The sequence below is a fragment of the Aplidium turbinatum genome, chromosome 5 (genome assembly GCF_918807975.1).
Source record: "Aplidium turbinatum chromosome 5, kaAplTurb1.1, whole genome shotgun sequence".
Taxonomy (NCBI): Eukaryota; Metazoa; Chordata; class Ascidiacea; order Aplousobranchia; family Polyclinidae; genus Aplidium; species Aplidium turbinatum.
Window position 1 is genome coordinate 19,113,488 of NC_137476.1, and position 19,754 is coordinate 19,133,241.

Below are 19,754 nucleotides of genomic sequence, written 5' to 3' on the forward strand. Positions count from 1 at the left end.
CTTCGTTTTCTGGTGTCGAAAGTTTATCCTTTTTCCACTCTAAAGATACCCTGATGCGTTTTTGTTTGCTGTCATTATCCTGATATTTTCAGTTACCGGGACTCACCACGAAGCAGTTGACAACATGAGTCAACATGAGACATAATTATATTTGGCGACGAGTTTTAAAATTTCAAGTACATTTGCTTGGTTTTCTGATTTTTGTGGAATTTTCAGGACGGCCGCAAACACAAAATAATACATTGAAAAGTAACGATATCAATTACCAATCTTTCAAGAATTTTTTTCCTTGTCCATGATATTCTGACCCTCTGTGACTTGTTTGACTAACATGAAATTACAATACAAACTTATTGCATTTACCGACGCAATTTTTATGACGTCTTTCGTTTTTATGATATTTTTTGTCATAAGCTACGTTTTACAACACTTCATGTACCGGCAACCTAACAAAATATACACTCTTGACACGTAGGCTACAACAAAACTGAAAGAGTAGCTAGTAGCTGATCAATGGTCATATCCAGAACAATGATCGATGCACGCGACTTTGATGTTGTCTTGTTTTGACAATTTCAAGTCTTAGTAGTAGGCCAGGCCATATTTATCTTCCCCCACGAACTTACTGCCCTTTGGATATAGGCTATACAGTATACACGCAGTCCAGTGGGTAGCTGCACCACTGGTTAGGGTGTGTTAGGATATTGAAGGCAAGTTTTGTATGGTAAATAAAAACATTCTAAAATTTTGAATAAATTTTATGATTTTCAGACGCTGTGATAGCTTTCATCAGTAGCAGTCCTCCAACAGACAGCAAACCCGCAATATTTCAAACTCTTGTAACCGAAAATTCTCGGCTTGAAAACGAAGTTTTTATAATGACTTTGGGAATTGGAAACTCTGCAGGTAACTGCAAATAATTAAAAGTATTTTTTTTATTGCAAGTGTTTATGCCTGCTTCAATTCAATGTAGGATAGTTAACTTTGTAACACAATTTAAGCAAAACTTGTCAGAAGTTTTTCTTGTAGTCTTGTATTCAGTGTTGGGCGCGATAACTCATTTTTCAGTTAAGCGATAACGATAATCGATAAACGAAAAATGCCTAAAGCGATAACGATAAACGATAAATCAAAAAAAAGTTAAGCGATAACGATAAACGATAAATTATCGCCGATAATGTCCGATAACGATAATTTTTTTTTTTTCTTGATTAGCGCTGCCCCATCCCATGCAGCACGAACTGTTTTCACCAACATGACGAAAAATCGAACATAATATACTGTAAAGGGACAAAACTTTTTGTAAGTTATGCATGAATAGAATCGCAACAATGGCAGTAGGTACCTATCGAATCTTCAACCTCTTGATCCAGAATCAAACCACTGAGGTAACCGCCGTGCTTATAATTATACCTTCAGATACCAGTTGGATGCTTTTATCAATTGAGTTACACTGCCGCTTACGTGCAGTAGGCAAAATAAATAAATCAAATGAAAATACCATAAAAAATTTCAAACTTTGTATTTTGCTTTTTACGAGCTGTTTACAGCAAAGTCAGCAATAATTGAAAAAATTCCAAAAAACGCAAAATGCTTGAAAATTTATCAGTAATCTTAAGCGTTATTGGTAGTAAAAATGTGCATACTGTGAAATCCATCAAGCTTGTCAAATTAGTCGTGTTTGTTCAAGAACAATAACATAATTATCGTAATTTACTGATAATTTCAGATAAATTTTACTGTTTTCTTTGTGAACACCATCGTTAAAGCAATGGCAGAACGCTGAGTTGTTGAGATAAGAATTACAATATAGGCACTGTATTATTAGTGGGAATAAAAATATTTGATTGAGCGTTGGCTATGTCGCATAGGTAAATCTTCGTCGTATTCAGGCTTACGCCCGGTGGTTGAAGATTTAGATCAAGTGGACGGGAAGGCAAGGAAGCCAATCTTCATGTCCACTTTCAGGCATGCCTTTAAGTGTCCTGCGAAAGGCAGTGTCCTGCCCTTTCGATTGCCGTTCCAGCGCTCTCACCACTCGGCTATGCAGCATAGGTAAATGAGAAAGGTTATACTGTATTTAGCATAATTTTACCACGCAATTCGATGCGCCTATTGTCATGCAAAAACTACTACAAGATGCAAAAAGTGTGATGCCGGTCTGCATGTCAAATGCTTCAACCAATATCATATTCTGCAATGACTTGTTTCAGTGATGGTGGCGCGAAAGACCATGTTTCCGATGTGGAAGCGGCCTCGTATTGCGACAGTTTCATAAACCACTTGTCAATTTCTTTCGTTTCGCTTCAAAAGAATCTGTACCGCCTGTGCGCTTACATTTTAATTGTAAAATTCACTCGCGATTGCCGATTGCAGCAAAACAACAAGAGACTTGTTGCATGCATTTCATTGCATTGCAATTTGCAACTCTAAAAATTATTGTGTTGTCAGGGCCGTCGCTGCATGGGGCGTGCCCCTCCCATGACAACGACCTGTGCACACAACTGAAGAAGAACTGGTTTTAATTTTAGTTTCATGAACTAGGTGGCTAGTAAACATATTACTTTTCATGGTCTTTCCACTTAAAATTTATCGGCGATTAATTATCGGCGATAATCAAATATTGCCTTTGGCGATAACGATAAACGATAACTGAAAAAATAATTAAGCGATAACGATAAGCGATAAAAATTTATCGCCGATAATGCCCATCACTGCTTGTATTCATCTAGATTGTAATTCAACAGTGTTAGGAAGTAAATTAACATCAGACAACTTAAACTTCAATTAAATTAGTTTGTTATGTACCGTACTGTTGTATTAATAGTGATATTGAAGTATTGAATAGGTATGATATATTGATATCAGAAAAAAAATATTCTTCTTTCAGATTCTTAAAAAATCATTACAAACAGTACAACAGCTATTCAGGCCGCTGGTATAGAGATCAACAGAAAACTAAAACATGTTAGCCTACATGGTGTATCCAGTGCAATGATGTCAACTGGTCTATTGGTTGATTTGTAGCGACATAAACTGAACTTTGTATTGGTTAAAATTTGTTTATTGTTTCAGAAAAGTATACAGAAAGCTTAAGCATTATACTAAAGCATGTAAAAGTTGTTAGAAAAGGACAAATTTAGAAAAGATTCAAACAATAGATAAAAAATCCTGAAGACTCAAACGACTTCTTAAGCCGTTTTAGTCACAGCAATACTGGATCATGTAAAGAAAGAGACTAGTAAGAATGGTATAGTTTGTTATTGTCGGTCAACAACACCTATAGTGTCTTTTAATAACAGTACAGTTTAGATTAATCTTTTTCAATTTTGTACCATATTTTAGATATCATGCCATTACTACCGGTTTTTTTCTCACAATATTAGGCAAGAAATAACACAATCGATATCTTTCTGACTGCCTTTGATCTCCCCAAAGACCGAGTTGAACCAGATCTGCCAGCAATAAACAACCATTCAGCCACTGAGCTGGTACCTACATGTGAAATGTTTTGTTAAAATCAGTTGTTTTTTTTATATCGCGCAACGCTCAGAGTTCAAGATGAATACCACTATATCTTGCAGGTTTACAATTTTCCATATAAAATCGATTTGTTCTCTGTCTCCTCATTGTTGCGTCCGCTCCGGGAGCCGTTCGCACACCCAAACACTCAGCAGACACACCATACTTACATGAAAGATACCTACCAGGGAGGCGAAGGACTTAGGCCACTCTGACCGAAGGGATCCACCGCGGTAGATGGTATTCTGTGGATGTAAAAATGATGGTTATTGGCTGCCTCAAGCTGAACTGCCTATCTCGACTTTCCTCTTGCTAATGTTAGAACAGACTAGGAGATGACTGGTCAAGCTCGAGAACTAGCGCGTTTTGGTAGAGAATTGATTTTAATTTAATTTGAGTTTGTTTGTGTGTGTGTTTCTTCTTGCTGCCCACTTAATGTGGAAAATGGGCCACTACAGTCTGACATTTCATTTGGCAGAGATGCCAGAGAGGGGCGGCCAGAGGAAGGGCAGCTTTCGTTGACCCCAGAGTCTTCTTGGGATGGGCCGCTGCAATCCTGTCATCCCAGGGCGAGTGAGATAACGGAGAGGTACGGTTAAAGATTTCTCGCTGCAATCACTCTTCAGGCATTGGGCCGTTTCAGATGACTGAGAGGGACAGGTTAAAGATTGGTTGTTACGCCCTTGGATGTTTAAACTTCTTCAAAGATGTTCTACGACCGTACTGTGCTAGTGAAACCCACCGCTGCAATCAGTCGTCCCTACCATCGAGGACGGCTGAGAGGAGCTGTTGAAGAGTTAGTCTCGACTGGTGAAAAGAAAAGAATGGTTTAAAATCAGTGTTTTTTTGTTTTTTCTGTTTTTTTTTAATCAGTGAAAAGTTTTGTTTTTGCATTTGTGTTAGGCTACTATAGCTAATTTTATACTTGTGTGTCTGTTTAGTAATTTTGATTGTGGTAACAATAAATGAGTTATTTGCTACAGCGTGGTAATTTTTATTCTAATTAATAAAATAATCGTTTTAGTTGCGCGATGCAATTAATGCCTTCTATTGCATCATATACGGACGTTGAAAGATTGTATGCATGTACGCTCTCTTTAATCCCTTTAAAAATTTAAATGTTGGTCAATAATTTTCAGAAGCAAGAATGTATCCCACAAATGCTCGATAGAATTAAAACAATGTATTTTGAAATACAGCATGTTTCTGCTTTTGTTTTTTTTAAACCTATTCCAATAGATTCTATTTGAATAAGGATGTTTTGATGAACCCCAGTCAGGATGAAACAGACTGTGGAGTGTAGAGGATTTAGAAAATAGTAACTGATATTGATGCAATTTTCTCTGCTTGGCTTTTTTGCTTGGCATTGAGCACTTATTATAGGCCTAGTATTAATAGCACTGATTGTTTAAACTCGTTATGTGGCTTTTCTCTTGCATAAAAAATTAGTGGGCCATAGAAGTTTTGTATACAAAAATGGGCCACGAAAGCAAAAAGGTTGAGAACCTCCGGATTAGATAATCAAAATGAAAAAACGAGAGTACGTTGTTAAAAGACAATAGCCTATGAAGTGCCGGATTTATCACTAGACCTGAAAGGCTGAAGTCTAAAGGCCTTAAAATTTAGAGGCCTCAAAATTTGAGATGTCCCATGTATGTTTAAAAATGTTTAAACATATATTTGTAGGAACGTCACCTGGAAATCACATGACATTTTCTGGCAACCAGTTCTAATAACGCTGGTGTTCATAAACAGGTCGTAATGCAAATTAAATATCTGATGTGTTTGGATTTACATTAATTTTTGATGACAGAAAAGAAAAAGAACAATGTGTATTATGTTATAAAGTTCTTAGTCATCATTCATTGAGGCCATCAAAACTGAAACTTCACCTGGAAAAAATTCAAGCAAATTACAAGGATAAAGATATGAACTTTTTTAAACGAAAAGAAGATAGTGTAAAAGGTCGGCGCGTGGATTCATAGAGAGATTCCAGCAACATTCCAAAGGCAATATTGGAGCCTCTTATGTGGTTAGTTTTATGATCGCAAAGCAATGTAAACCGCACACAATGGGCGAGACTCCTAATAAATCTTGTGCTTTAGCAATGGCTAAAATTGTAGCTTCCTTGGTAAAAAGAACAAAATAAAATTGCTTGAATTCCTCTTTCAAACGATATTGTACAGCGGAGAATTGCTGATTTGTCTAACAATATAAAAGAGCAGGTAAGTACAGAAATAATAAAAATTCACAATTCGGATTCTTTTCCATTCAACTTGATGAAATTACCGACATTGCATCTTGCTCCCAGCTCATGGTGTTTTACAGACACATGTCAAAAAAGACATAAAAGATAATTTCCCGTTTTGCTCTGCATTAGAGACCAGACGAGAGCTGTTGATTTGATGGAAAGATGGCATGTTTTTTTAACAAGAAGAACTCGGCTGGAAAAATGTTTGTGGTGTATGCACTGATAGTGCTCCTGCCATGTTAGGAGCTAGAAGTGGCCTGCAAACATTAGTTTGTAGTCATTCACCTCATGCCGTCTCAATGCATTGCATGATACATAGACAAGTCCTTGTAACGAAAAATCTCTTTGAGAATATCTTCAAATTTTTCTGAAACCACATTTATCAAGACGGTAAGCTTTCTCAATAATGGAGCATTAAACACACGACTAGTCAGAAAATTAAGCTCGAAGATGAATGGTGAACACTTAAATTTACTTTACTATACTCGAGTCCGTTGGCTGTCCAAGGGCAATGTCTTAACAAGAGTTTTTGAACTACTGGAAGAATTAAAAGTTCAAACTCGTTCAAACTCGAAACTGTTCAAACTCGAAACTGTTCAAACTCGAAACTTCAAAATTAATGCACAAATATGAAAACAATTCACTACCATGTACTTTTTCTAATTATTTTAAAAAAGCAAAAAATGTACATTCTCGCAATACCAGAAATGCAATTGACAAGGATAATTTTTATGTTCCTTAATATTCATCTTCAAAACTTCAACGTAGTTTCAAGTATACAGGAGTGGAAATTTGGAATTCAATCCCATTGGAAATAAGAAAAAAATCACCTTATTCATTTAAAAAAATTTATAAAAATTTACTACTATCATTTTACCAATGATGATGGCTTCAGGACTATGTAGAACTTATATTACATGATGTATTTTGTGTTCATTCAAGCAATTATACCGTAAATTTATGTTTTAGATTCTTTTGCCTCGCTTCATTGATGTTTAATTTGTTACTTTTTCTTTTGTTGAGGGTGGCTGCTCGACTAGAAGACCTTCCAGGTCACTTCGCAGCCACCCGTTGCAGTATCCACACATAATACATTTTACGTTATCGTTTGTTTTATCCGATTTTGTTGAATATGTGTGTTTATACTCGCAACAAATAAAATGTCAATCAAAGCATTTTTGAACGTGCAGGGAAGTTACTTCTTACTTTATCGGTAGGCTATAGTACCTTCACGTCTAAACTTGCTTATCTACTGTAGTTGATATTTTTGACCAATCGAACCGCTTAAATCTCAAGCTACGAAAAAGGAATACAACTGCACTTGACTTTATCGACGCTCTAAATGCGTTTGTGCTAAAGCTTGAAAATTGGAAACGAAAAGCTTAGAAGGGAAGTTTTGCAATGTTTGAAATCCTTTCATCTGTGATTGAAGATAATTTGGACATGAATTTATCGTCTGAAATGTAGCTACATCTTGTCAATCTCCATAAAGAATTTTCAAACTACTTTCCTAAAATATCTGCTGTTGATTTAGAGCTGATGAAAAGCCTTTTTGCATTAACAAAAGAAAAAGTTTCTGATGACTTACAAGATGAGCTCATTGACTTGAGAAACAACTCTACTTGTAAAGACATGTTTGAGACCTTATCAATCTGCAAGTTTTTGGGCAAGGGTGCTTCTTATGAGCGTATCGGTAAAGAATGCATCAAATGCTGCTACTTTTCAGCAGTGCCGGTACGTATTTATGTGAAGCAGGGTTTTCCACTTTGGTGCAGATGATAATCGAAGGCTCGTAACCGAATTGAAGTGGAAGATGGTAGCCTATGCGTTGCGCGTTATCTTCAACCCTTCCAAAAATTGATATATTTGTTAATGATGTTCAGGAGCAAGCATCTCACTAATTGTAAGTTAAATAAATAATCTGTTTTGAAATATATTCTGCTGCTTTTTGTTGATAATCCTATTACGTAGTTTTTTTTCTTGCATAAAAGCTTAACCCTTTGAAGGTTGGGGGGTGCTGTCAATTCAACTTTTTTGTATCAACAGTTGTATCTCTAAAACCACTGAGGCTGCGACTACGAGATTTCTTGACTTTTCCTAACTTTTATTCACCTCTATTGAGCTGAAATTTTGAGCGAATAAAGGTTATAAATTGAGAGATATAAGGCATTTCTCAGCACATCCTCTGAAATATTTCATATTTTATTGTTTCAAATTTTCCCACCAGCTGGATGAAAGTAATTAATTTGGCCCATGTCTCGTTCATCCTAACTGTTTCACAGCGTGAAGGGAATTGGCTGTATGTAAAATTATGTAAAAAAAATTTAATCACAACATTGCAATGCATGTTCTTCATTACTCTACCAAAAAATAATGTGTAAACTCACGCTACAATACAGTCATAAGTCACCTCAACATTTCAACGTATATGAGCAGTTTTAAAATTTACATAGTTTTAATTTTTGGACATGCTCAGCGTGAATAATTTTACAAAGTTATCTCAAATTTTGAAACCGTGCCTAAAAAATAACAGAGATATCACTCCTAAAGCATAAGAAGAATCGACAGCCCCCCCTCCCCAAACTGAGCAAAACTCCAGGAGTCCAACCTTCTAAGGGTTAATGGGCCACAGAATTTTTATGCAAAGAAAATGAGCCACGAAAGAAAAACGGTTGAGAACCACTGATATAGGCAATAAAAAATGTGTAAGTTTGATGTTTCTTTGAACAACATAACACAAACAACAAAGTAGGCTACAACCAATGTTGCACTCTGGATTTTCTGAGAGGGGGAGGGGAGGGCATTCGAAATGCATGACGGAACAAAATGAAAACAAATTGAAAAACTCCCATTTGCTACTGGGCTAATAATCAGGAAGTTATATTGCATAAATGTAGCCTATCGTACTCAGCTTAAATAGACATTGTTCAGTTTGCTTCAGTTGGTTTACTCATTTGAATAGATTTTAAATTGAAAACAAACAATATGATATAATATTCTTGACGTCGCACACAGTATAATATTTTATGTAGACGACGTAGTTGGTTTTCTCAACCCAATGAACCACGAGTATTGAGGGTGGTACGTTCAGTGGCGTAGCCTATATGCAGGTTTTGTTACAGGAGAGGAGAGCATTCGGTATAATTGCCCAATGGCCTTCCCTTTGAGTATAGGTACGCTACTGGCTACAATTAGTTTGTTGATTAAAATCTCTTATTTTACAGTAATATGTCACAAAATGTTGCAATTAAAGTACAAGCTTTGATTATTTTCAAATGGTTAATTTCAAAACTTGCGTGCATATTTCTTCATCACTAATAATTCACTGTGATAAACCTGTGGTTATTTAAAATACTATTCTCTGTGGCTGTAAGGGTAAAGGTTGAGGGCCTAAAAAGAGAATAATCTATGGGCTTCTGTTTATCTACAGTAACTCGGGCCTTGAGCCGAGGTATCTTGATACTTAAGACTTGATGCAACTACAGATAGTAACACTGCATGAGACTGGTAACAATCACATAGATAAAACATCATTAACATAAATACATACAGCACACACTTCTTTCGAATCGTCAATTAAAACTTAGAGAACAAATCAGTTAGTCACTGCCTGATATCGTCGTCAACGGACATTTGGCCCTCCAAGCGACTGGCTGGTTTCTATATAGCGTGCAGTCCTTGATTATATGGCCTGCTGTCTGCACCCCACCGTACTTACAGAGTCACAGGCAACCAACTTCCAACGCAAGAAAAGTTGTCTGCACCAAAGTTCCAACACTTGTGAGAGGACGGTCGCATCTTGATGAGATAAGTCGCAGCTCTACAGCACGTGAGGGATAACATAATTTCCCGGGGAGTGCCTTTCGTCTAATTGTTTCGGCAAACATTCCATTATTAATGCACAAAGAAATGGGCTCAGAGCTGAACTCTGATAAATACCTACGGTGGTAAGGGAAATCTCGCATTGCCGTTGCTCGTGCGTACTGCTTCTGCCCCTGTACATATCTCGGACAAGTTGTAGTAAGTTATGTGTAGTTTTGGTTCTGCGTTTAGGTTCTTAACAGCAGCTCCACACCTCCAATCTTGACACTCGATGGTATGCGTTCTCAAGGTTGATGGACACACAGTGTAGATTTTGTTGACCTTTATTTATTGGTTTCAAGGCGTTAGCTGAGAGCAAAGATGTCACCTGCTGTAGCCTACATACTTTTTCCCAGCATAAAATCAACACTGTTCTTTCCCGTTATTGACCATAGCATAGATAATCCAGAGCTATTATCAGTCGTATCTAGGTAGGTGGGAGAGATCTTGGCACTCAAACAAGCAAAACTTGGATCCGAAAAATTCAAGTTGCTTATGGTTATTAGATGTTTACTGTCACAGTTCTTTCTAGTTTTTACAAGAAAAGAGACTTTGGAAAGGTTGATGACGTAGTTTATTGGGATATAAAACGATAAACAGTCAGATAAATGGCGAAATATTTCTTCTTGTGAGATGATGGATGAAATGCTTGAACTGACTGATGGTTTACCATTTTTAACTCATAAAGAAATCAAATTCTGAACAGCAAACGTCTTCGTCGATTTCAAACAAAACATATACTACTAACTGCTTGCAAAGGTTACTTTACAATAGGCAATAACTTCCACTTTTACAATCTATTCAATACCGGCTAGAACTCTGCAATCGTTTTCAATACACTTTTCATTACAACTTCTAATCTCCATAATACACAACTCATAAAACAACTCTCAACACAACTCTAATAATAATCATGCTAAAATCACGTGGGTTTTTGTAACAGGTTTGCTTGGAACAGAAGCTTCCAGAGACTAGAGTAATATTTTATCACAAATCATTGTTCTGATCAACAGGTCAAAGAAGTTTTGATAATAATTAATCGCACGTATGCAGAAAGTTTCTAGAAGCACATGTCACTAGAAAACATTGCGTAACTTAAGGTTACTCTCAGTCAGTAATCGTCAAAACACCGCAACAGAATTACATAATAAAATAGCTTACCTATTGTAGAATAAAAATGTACCCTACCGCGGGATTACGCGTATTGATTGTGACATTTAGCCTACAAATATTAAAAAGATTCACTTGCTCGCCGGTATTTGATTGCCAGATAACAGAAAAAGTTTAGGCAAAACGAGATGAAACGCACGGTCTTGATGGATAAACTTGTGCACAGATCGAATGGAAATCTAAAAAGTCTTCTCAAGCAATGTCCAGCGCTTTACCTCAAGGAAAGAATAAGCAAGGTTAAAATAAATAATAGAAGAAACCGCCCACATGTCAACCATCCAAGTCCAAAAAGAATGCTACATCATTGAAACCCTTTTGTCAAGATAAAATCATCATCATTAAGTTCCTTCCTCTCGTCGAGGGTTGGAGGCAATGATACGCCAAGTTTCTCTGTTGTGAGATTCTTTTACTGCAGTTTTGTAATTAAGTCCTGACCAGTCTTCAATATCATTAGTCCAAATTCTTGATGGTCTGCTTCTATTTCGTTTGCCGTTCATTTTTCCTTCTAGTAGTTGTCTTTGAATAGAATTATTGCAAATCATGTGACCAAACTATTTCAATTTTCTTGATTTAATTGTTTGTAGAATTTCCATGTTGGTTTGTATTCTGGACAGTACATCTTTGTTTGTGATTTCATCCTTCCATGAAATTTTAAGCATTCTTCTATAAATCCACATTTCAAATGCCTCAAGTCGTTTAACCATTTGTGATGATAGTGTCCATGTTTCTGCATTGTAAAGTAACGTAGTCCATATATAACATTTCATAATTCGTTTTCGAGTGTTGATGTTAATTTTGCGTGTTGTTAATGTCTTTTTCATTTTTACGAAGTTGTTTCTTGCTATTTCTATTCGTCTCAATATTTCCGTATCCCATCTGCTATTTTCAGTTATTGTGTGTCCCAGATAGGTAAAGCTTTTGAATTGATCGACCAGCACTCCATCAATAGTAATATTTACACTTGGTACATTTTCTTTTCTTGTAATAATCATCGTTTTCGTCTTGTTTGTGTTGATTTTCATGTTATATTCCTTTCCAATATTGTTCACTTTTTCTATTATTGTTTGGAGAGCTTCTGCTGATTCCGCCAATAAAACAGTATCGTCTGCATACTGTAGGTTGAATATATTCATACCTTCTATGTTGTGTTATGTTGTGTTAGTCTCAAATGAATCACAAAAACCTCAGTCATCGCTCACGTAGCAGTCCTTGCGTCGCCCAACGGCAGGTACGCGCACAGTGCTGCGTAATTACCATTGCGTGGCGTCTCAGGGCATAACATGTATTATGCCTTTACACTACATTTCCGCCCAAGCATCGAGGTACTGTAAAGACACCATACAGAAACAGGTGTATAACCACACACTGCAAATACAGTACAATAAACAGAATAAGTTTTCACACGGTTCATGGGAAGATAATAGGGTAGGGTATCAAATAAGATCAGTTAAGCTTCTGTGAGCAAGTCTCATGTATACAAGTTAAACAATCATGAAACTTCGCGGAACGTTGTCAACTTTCCTATCGTGAGACACTTTCAAGGAAATATGGTAAATAAAACAATATGCACTAGTAAGACACAACTATAGTCCTACATTATCTCCCCCTCCAAAAAAAACACAAGTACAGAACAAGACGTAAGCAGTTAATATGACAAGCGTTCAGGTGGTTTTGAGATCCTGCCGGATCTTGTTCTTGTAAATTGGACGTCGCTGGTCTCCGTATTTGCTTCGTTGTTAACTAAGTGATTGTCAATAGAATGAGAGATTTCACATTTCACGCTAGGCCTGCTACTTATATCAAATTCACCAGCCTGTGGTATTTTCATCAATGCGCTGCGGTTTCTACGAACTGATGTTCCTTGATTGGTGTCTATGATGTATAACCGTTTGGCGTCATACTCGTTTCTCACGACCCCCTTCTGCGTGGCACTGTTGTCTCTAACAAACACCTCATCAGCTGGATGGAGGGTGGGTAGCGGTCTCGCTCCATGGTGACGGTCAAAGTCTTTTTTTTGTTTGATTTGATCCTCAAGGTCAAGCTTACGGACAAGTGCAAAATCTGGCCAATTTGGCAGCAAGTTGTCGGGAAAACATGGAAGTTTTGTCCGGAGCTTGCGGCCCATCATCAACTCTGATGGAGAAAATCCATTCCTCAATGGCGATAAGCCAACATTGCCAAGTACGGATCTTTACATTTGTCGAGAAATGTCTTCATGGTTCTGACGGCTCTTTCGGCTTCGCCATTAGATTGTGGATATCTAGGACTAGACGTAACATGAGTTATGCTAAAATTTTCTACAAAGGTTGAAAAGTCTCGGCTCTTATACTGCGGGCCGTTGTCAGAAACTAGTATCTCGGGAATGCCATAACGAGAAAACATAGACTTCATGTGATTAATGACGGAAGAAGTTGTTGTACTCGATAACAAGGATAATTCGATCCATCTCGAAAAATAGTCTATCAGTAAAAAATCCTTCTTACCTTTGAACTCAAATAGATCACTCGCTATTTTTTGCCATGGTCTGCTCGGTCTTTCCACGGGAAGCATTGGTTCACACCGATTGCGGGAATGTTCCGCGCAACAAACACAACTCCTCACCATTTCCTCGACTTGTTTACTCATTCCTGGCCACCAAATTGCATCGCGAGCTCGTTGGCGACACTTGACGATTCCCATGTAGCCTTCGTGGATTTTCTCCAGAATATCCAATCGTAATGAAACGGGAATCATTAGTCTTGTTCCTCGAAGTAGCAATCCATCGTGTACGGACAATTCGCTTCTAAAGGGATAAAATACTTTTAGTTTTGGGCCTAACTTATTTAAGGTCGGCTATTCATTTGTGCAATAATGCATAATCTCACAGCACACTGAGTCTTCAGCCAGACGTTCTTTGATTTGTTGTAGACGACTCTCCGTAGCTGGCAGCGATTCAACAAGAGAACAGACGAAAGCGTGGACCTGCTGACAGTCATCTTCGTCTGTTTTGGAAGGTGGCTCTACCGGAGCTCTAGAGAGTGCGTCTGCAAGGATTAGGTCATTTCCTGGAATGTGCATTACAGAATACAAAAACGCATTAGGCGAATCCGAAACCGTTGCAGTCGTGGCGTCAATTCTGCTAACGACTTTGCCCCTAAGATTGCAACTAATGGCTTGTGATCAGTTTGGACAACAAACTTCAGTCCTATGACGTAATCAGAAAACCTCTCACATGCCCAAGTGACACCTAGGGCCTCCTTTTCGATTTGAGCATAGTTCTGTTCTGTGGTACTCAAAGAACGCGAAGCAAAGCATACAGGGCGCCAATCACCATTCTGTTGTTTCTGAAGCAAAACTAGCATCCAAATGAACTAGCATCTGCTGAAACAATTGTTTCTCTTGTTGGATCGTAAAAACACAATACTTTTGTGGAACAACATAACTGCTTCACGTTAACAAAGGACTTCTCTTGCTCCTCTTTCCAAGCCCACACAGAATTCTAGGTGAGTAATTCTCTCAGAGGCTTAGCTGCTTCTGATATTTCTGAGGAAAACTTCCCTAATTGATTGACCATACCGAGGAATCTTCGAACTTCGCTTACGTTGTTTGGAGCACCCATATCGCGTATGGCTTTCACCTTGTCTGGATCGGCACGGATTCCTTCGCTGTCGATGACGTGACCTAGAAACTTTATCGACGTTTTACAAACCTCGCATTTTTCGTTTAATGTTAATCCACACTTTTGTATCTACTCATTATTTTGCGCAGCCTGTCGTCATGTTCGTTCTTGGTGGTTCCAAAAACTAAAATATCGTCCATTTCACAAACCACTCCCTCAATACCTCCAACGATTTGGGACATTCGTCGTTGGAAATACTCTGGGGCACTTGATATCCCGAATGGCAAACGATTAAAGCAGAATCGTCCGAACGGTATAATAAACGTTGTCAACAGTTTTGACTGCGTTGATAGTTTGATTTGCCAGAAACCCGATTTTGCATCTAACTTAGAAAAATATTTTGCACCTGCCAGTTGGCCTAAAACTTGATCTACACAGGGCAACGGGTGTTTTTCACGTTTCACACATTTGTTGAGTTGAGTGTAATCGACACATATGCGTAGTTTGCCGTTTTTCTTTGGGACGACGACCATCCCTGAACACCAATCTGTTGGTTCATTAACTTCCGATATGACACCATCTTTTACCATTTGATCAATTTCACCTTTAACTTTTGGAAGTAGCGGGATAGCGACTCTTCTCGCTACGGACACTTGGTAAGGTTCGGCATTGTCAGAAAGTTTTATGTTGTACTCCCCCTCGAGATATCCCAATTTTCCGAACAAGTATGGGAATGCCTTTTTGTATTTATCTGACTCTAGGTCGAGATTATCCACAAATTTAACTACATTTAATTCCTCTATGGCAGGTTTTCCGAGCAAGGCTCTGCTACCTGAATATGTAACATAAATTTTTGCCATGCCGCACGTTTTTTGTAGGATACGTAGTAGTCGAAGTATCCGACAATGTTCAATGTTTGTCCATCGGGTCCTTCTAACCTTTGGTCAGGTTTTATCAACTGAAGCTTTTGGAAATCTTTAATTAAGGTTTTTGGTATAACTGTAACATCCGCTCCTGTATCTACTTTAAAATCAATTACGTCGTTGTAAATTTTAATAGGCACGGTCCAATTACTCGTTGAAGACTCATTTATTTCACCTAAGTAAGACGTCTTTTCCTCTTCGTAACTAGTTACGACTTTATCAGCTGATATCGACGAGACTTTCTGGTATTTATTGCTGCGGCATTGTCTTGCAAAGTGGCCTATCTTTGAACATTTAAAAGAAGTAATGAATTCAGCTGGACATTTTTCGTTTTCGTAATGTTTATTTCTACCACATCGTTGGCAGCATTCTCGCTTCGGGAAGAACTTATTGCGACGTTTTCTTTCAACCCGTCCACGTAGTCGAAATTTTTCCCCGCTCTACCTTGAAGTTCACCTTGTTGCTCTGCAATGTTTTCTGCGTGTCGTGCGGCGTCGATAGCTTTTTGTAAAGTTAACTCTGGGTCCATTTGCATGCGTTCGGACAGCGACTTATTTGTAATTCCTACGACGAGTCTGTCTTGCAGTAGCTCAGGGGTTCCCAACCGGTGGTACGCGTACCACTAGTGGTACGCGGGAGCTTTTCAGGTGGTACGCGAGCAGCTCTCCGTTGCATGCGATATGTAGTAGTATTGTCAAATAAAGTAGGCCTATTGCAACAATTATTTAATTTTGAGTTTCTAAAACATGCGAACACTTTTATTTCTTTCCGTACTAAATTCTCTGCACTCAGTGAGCTACTTTTGTCGATCTTGCTCCCTGCTGTCATTGTTATTAATGCAATGCTGCTGTGCGAACTTAATGGTGTCTGTGACGAAACTATTACGTGTGCAATGTGGTCTGTGTAATTGCAGAATTGCATTTATTCTGATGTTGGTTTTCCGACGTGTAGTGGCTGAATCCTGAACAGCATTACATTTTTGTCTAAATGTTTGAAAATGTCGAAGCGAAAGTATAGGGCAGATTATATTAAGTATGGCTTCATTGCTATTCAACATCGTGGAGATAGCTTACCTCAGTGCGTGATCTGTATGAAAACCTTTCAAATGCAGCTTTGAAACCAAGTTTGCTTAAGCGGCATCTTGAGTCCAATCATGCAGATAAGATGAATCGAGATAAGAGTTATTTTGAGCGACTTGGGGAGAACGTGAAGCGACAGCGCATGGATCACACAGGCCAACTTTACCGAAATAATGCCGGAATTGTGAAGGCATCCTATGAAGTATCTCTTCTGGTGGCCCAAAACAAAAAAGCTCATGTCATTGCGGAGTCACTTGTTTTGCCAGCAGCAAAGATATTAGTCAGAAATTTGATTGGAGAAGATTCAGTGGCAAAGTTGGATAGTGTATCGCTTTCTAACAATACTGTGAAACGACGCATCGAGGAAATGTCAGATGATATCACTGACCAAGTGGTTGCAGGAGTAAGAGATTCGAATTTTGGATTTGCCTTACAACTTGATGAATCCACAGATGTCACAAACTGCTGCCAACTGCTTGTCAACGTCCGCTTTACACAGAACGATGCTGTAAAAACAGAATTATTGTTGAATCATGAGGTGTCCACTACATCAAATGGAGAAGATATTTTCAACTCTTTGGATAATTTTTTCAAGGCAAATGAACTGGATTGGGGAAATCTTGTCGGATGTATGACAGATGGGGCTCCCTCTATGCTCGGTAGAAAGTCTGGATTTCAAGCCCATGTCAAAGCTGTGTCACCTCGCGTCATAAGTGTTCACTGTTTCATACACAGGTTTGCTCTTTGCACAAAGGTTCTTCCTGCAAAGTTGTTAATGTGCTTGAACAGGGTAGTCAAAATCGTAAATTTTGTTAAAACATCAGCTTTAAATACTCGATTGTTTAAGGTTCTTTTTGAAGATCTCGGCTCAGACCACACTTGCCTCCTCTATCACACAGAAGTGCGCTGGCTCTCTCGAGGAAATACAACTAATCGTCTTTCTGAAATGAGGAATGAATTACTTTTATTTTTCCAACAGAAAGACCATGAATTTCCAAACGATCTGGAGAACGAGGAATTCATCGCAAGATTGGCTTATTTGTCAGATATATTTGAAGCTTTCAATCATTTGAATATGTCATTTCAAGGGCAAAACTGCACTGTCGTAGACTTTGTTTCAAAACTGGGAGCTTTTATCCGAAAGCTGGAATTATGGAGGAAAAATGTGGAAAACAAGCGCTATGGTATGTTTAAATTTTTGTCAGCCCTTGAAATGGAAATCAGTGATGACTTTTCCAGAGAAATTACCCAGCACCTCTCGCTGCTAACTGCTGAATTGCAGCATTACTTTCCAGATACCCCAAGCTGCCCAGTGCCCATACATCACAGACCCTTTCTCAGTGGACCCAGCCGACCTACCTGTCGGTACAGGGGGAACAAGAGGAACTGATAGACATGCAGGAGGATCAAACAGCAAAAAAACAACGCAAAGAATGTTCTGCAATAAACTTCTGGCTTAATATGGCTTCTTCATACCCAACGCTAGCTTCCCACGCTGTTCCACAACTACTGATTTTTCCTTCTACTTGGGAATGCGAGCAGGGATTTTCTATTCTTATGAACATCAAATCAAAAAATCGAAACTGACTAAGTGCCCCTGGACGTGACTTCAGATGTGCTATTAGCAAAGTTATGCCATGCATCGATCAACTGGTGAAAGATAAACAAAAAGACAAATCTCATTAAATTTAGTTTTGTCTTTTTCTTTGTTATTCTGATGCGTTCTGTGCTGTGTGGTGTAATGGACTCTGTGATGTTTTGTTGGTAATTTTTCTACTTTCGCTGACTTTACATCCAGATTCCTTATCTTGCAAATAATTTAATATTGGATCAAAGTAGTTGTTTTGAAAAATAGTGGTACGTGTTGAAAATCCGTGGTGGCTAAGTGGTACGAGAACATAAAAAGGTTGGAAACCCCTGCAGTAGCTGATCAGACATAGCGCCATACTGACACTTTTCTATCATGCCACACAGAGAAGTAACATAGTCATTAAAGCGCTCGCATGGCAGTTGATCTCGGTGGTTGAATACTGCTCTTTCGAAAATTACGTTATTGCGCAGTTTGAAATGGTTGTTGAAGCGTTCCTTGACTACGTCGTAGTTGATCGAATCGGCCTCTGATAACTTAAATGAAGAAAACACATCCTCGCCTTTGCTTCCTAGCAAATAGACTAGAGAGTTGGCTTGCACTTTTTCAGGTTTCGACGCTAATTGGGATGCTTGCCTATATCGTTCGAATCTTTTAATCCACTGGCCCCACTCGTTATGTTGCCAGTTAAACGCATCTGGTAACATTATCTGATGCGACATTTTATCTCACTTCTGACACCATGTTGTGTTAGTCTCAAATAATAATAATAATGTTATGGTTTTAGTAATTGTCGCTCTACAACAGCTAAGGTCTTTTAGCGACAGGGCTCATTTTTAATTTATATCAGGTTTACGATGTTATCACATTATTACCCAACTCATTCTCACTGCGATTTGCAGGATAGAACACAATCGGTACCGTTATTAAAGTCTTCAGTTTGACCCGACCTGGAATCGATCTCAGATCTACCAGCGCCAGAGCCGAAGGCGAAACCACTCGGCCACTTAGCTGGTGTTAGTCTCAAATGAATCACAAAAACCTCAGTCATCGCTCACGTAGCAGTCCTTGCGTCGCCCAACGGCAGGTACGCGCACAGTGCTGCGTAATTACCATTGCGTGACGTCTCAGGGCATAACACGTATTATACCTTTACACTACAGATACCCTCCATTCCATCAATCTGTCTGAAAATCATTTCAGTATACAGGTTGAATAGACATGGAGATAGTAGGCCTATACATCCCTGGCAAACTCCACGTTTTATGTCCATTGCACCAGATAAACCATCTTCCATCTGAATAAACGCCTTTTGCGTCCAATATAGATTAGCTATTAGTCGCAGGTCTTTTCCATTTAAACCTATATTAGTCAAACATTGCATCAATTTTTCATGTTTAACTCGGTCAAAGGCCTTTTCATAGTCTATAAAGCAGGTATAAACATCTTTATTGATTTGGTTGTAACGTTCACATATAGTTCTCATATTGAAAATTCCTTCCCGTGTTCCCTTTCCCGGCATAAAACCACTTTGAGTTTCATTAATTTCATTTTCGATGATTTTTCTATTTCTTCTGAGAACAACTCTCAGCAAAATTTTTAGTATATGACTCATCAGACTAAGGGTTCTAAATTCTGTACACTGTGTGGCTTTTGTTTTTTTCGGCAGTTTGACAAGAATGGATTCATTCATTTCTAGTGGTATATGGTCATTCATGTTGATGTTATTACATAAGTTATAAATATGTTTTAGTCCTTCACA

The 19,754-nt window shown here is 38.3% G+C and overlaps 1 protein-coding gene and 1 pseudogene across 1 annotated transcript in view; both read left to right on the top strand.

Annotated features, from left to right (window-relative positions):
- Positions 1 to 19,754, top strand: part of LOC145770284 (VWFA and cache domain-containing protein 1-like) — an 86,243-nt gene that overhangs the window by 16,081 nt on the left and 50,408 nt on the right. The window contains exon 9 of the mRNA XM_082581881.1: positions 772 to 906. Within this exon, the coding sequence (XP_082438007.1) occupies positions 772 to 906 (135 nt within the window). The remainder of the gene's footprint in view (positions 1 to 771; positions 907 to 19,754) is intronic.
- LOC145770115 (zinc finger BED domain-containing protein 5-like) lies at positions 16,323 to 17,794 on the top strand (annotated as a pseudogene).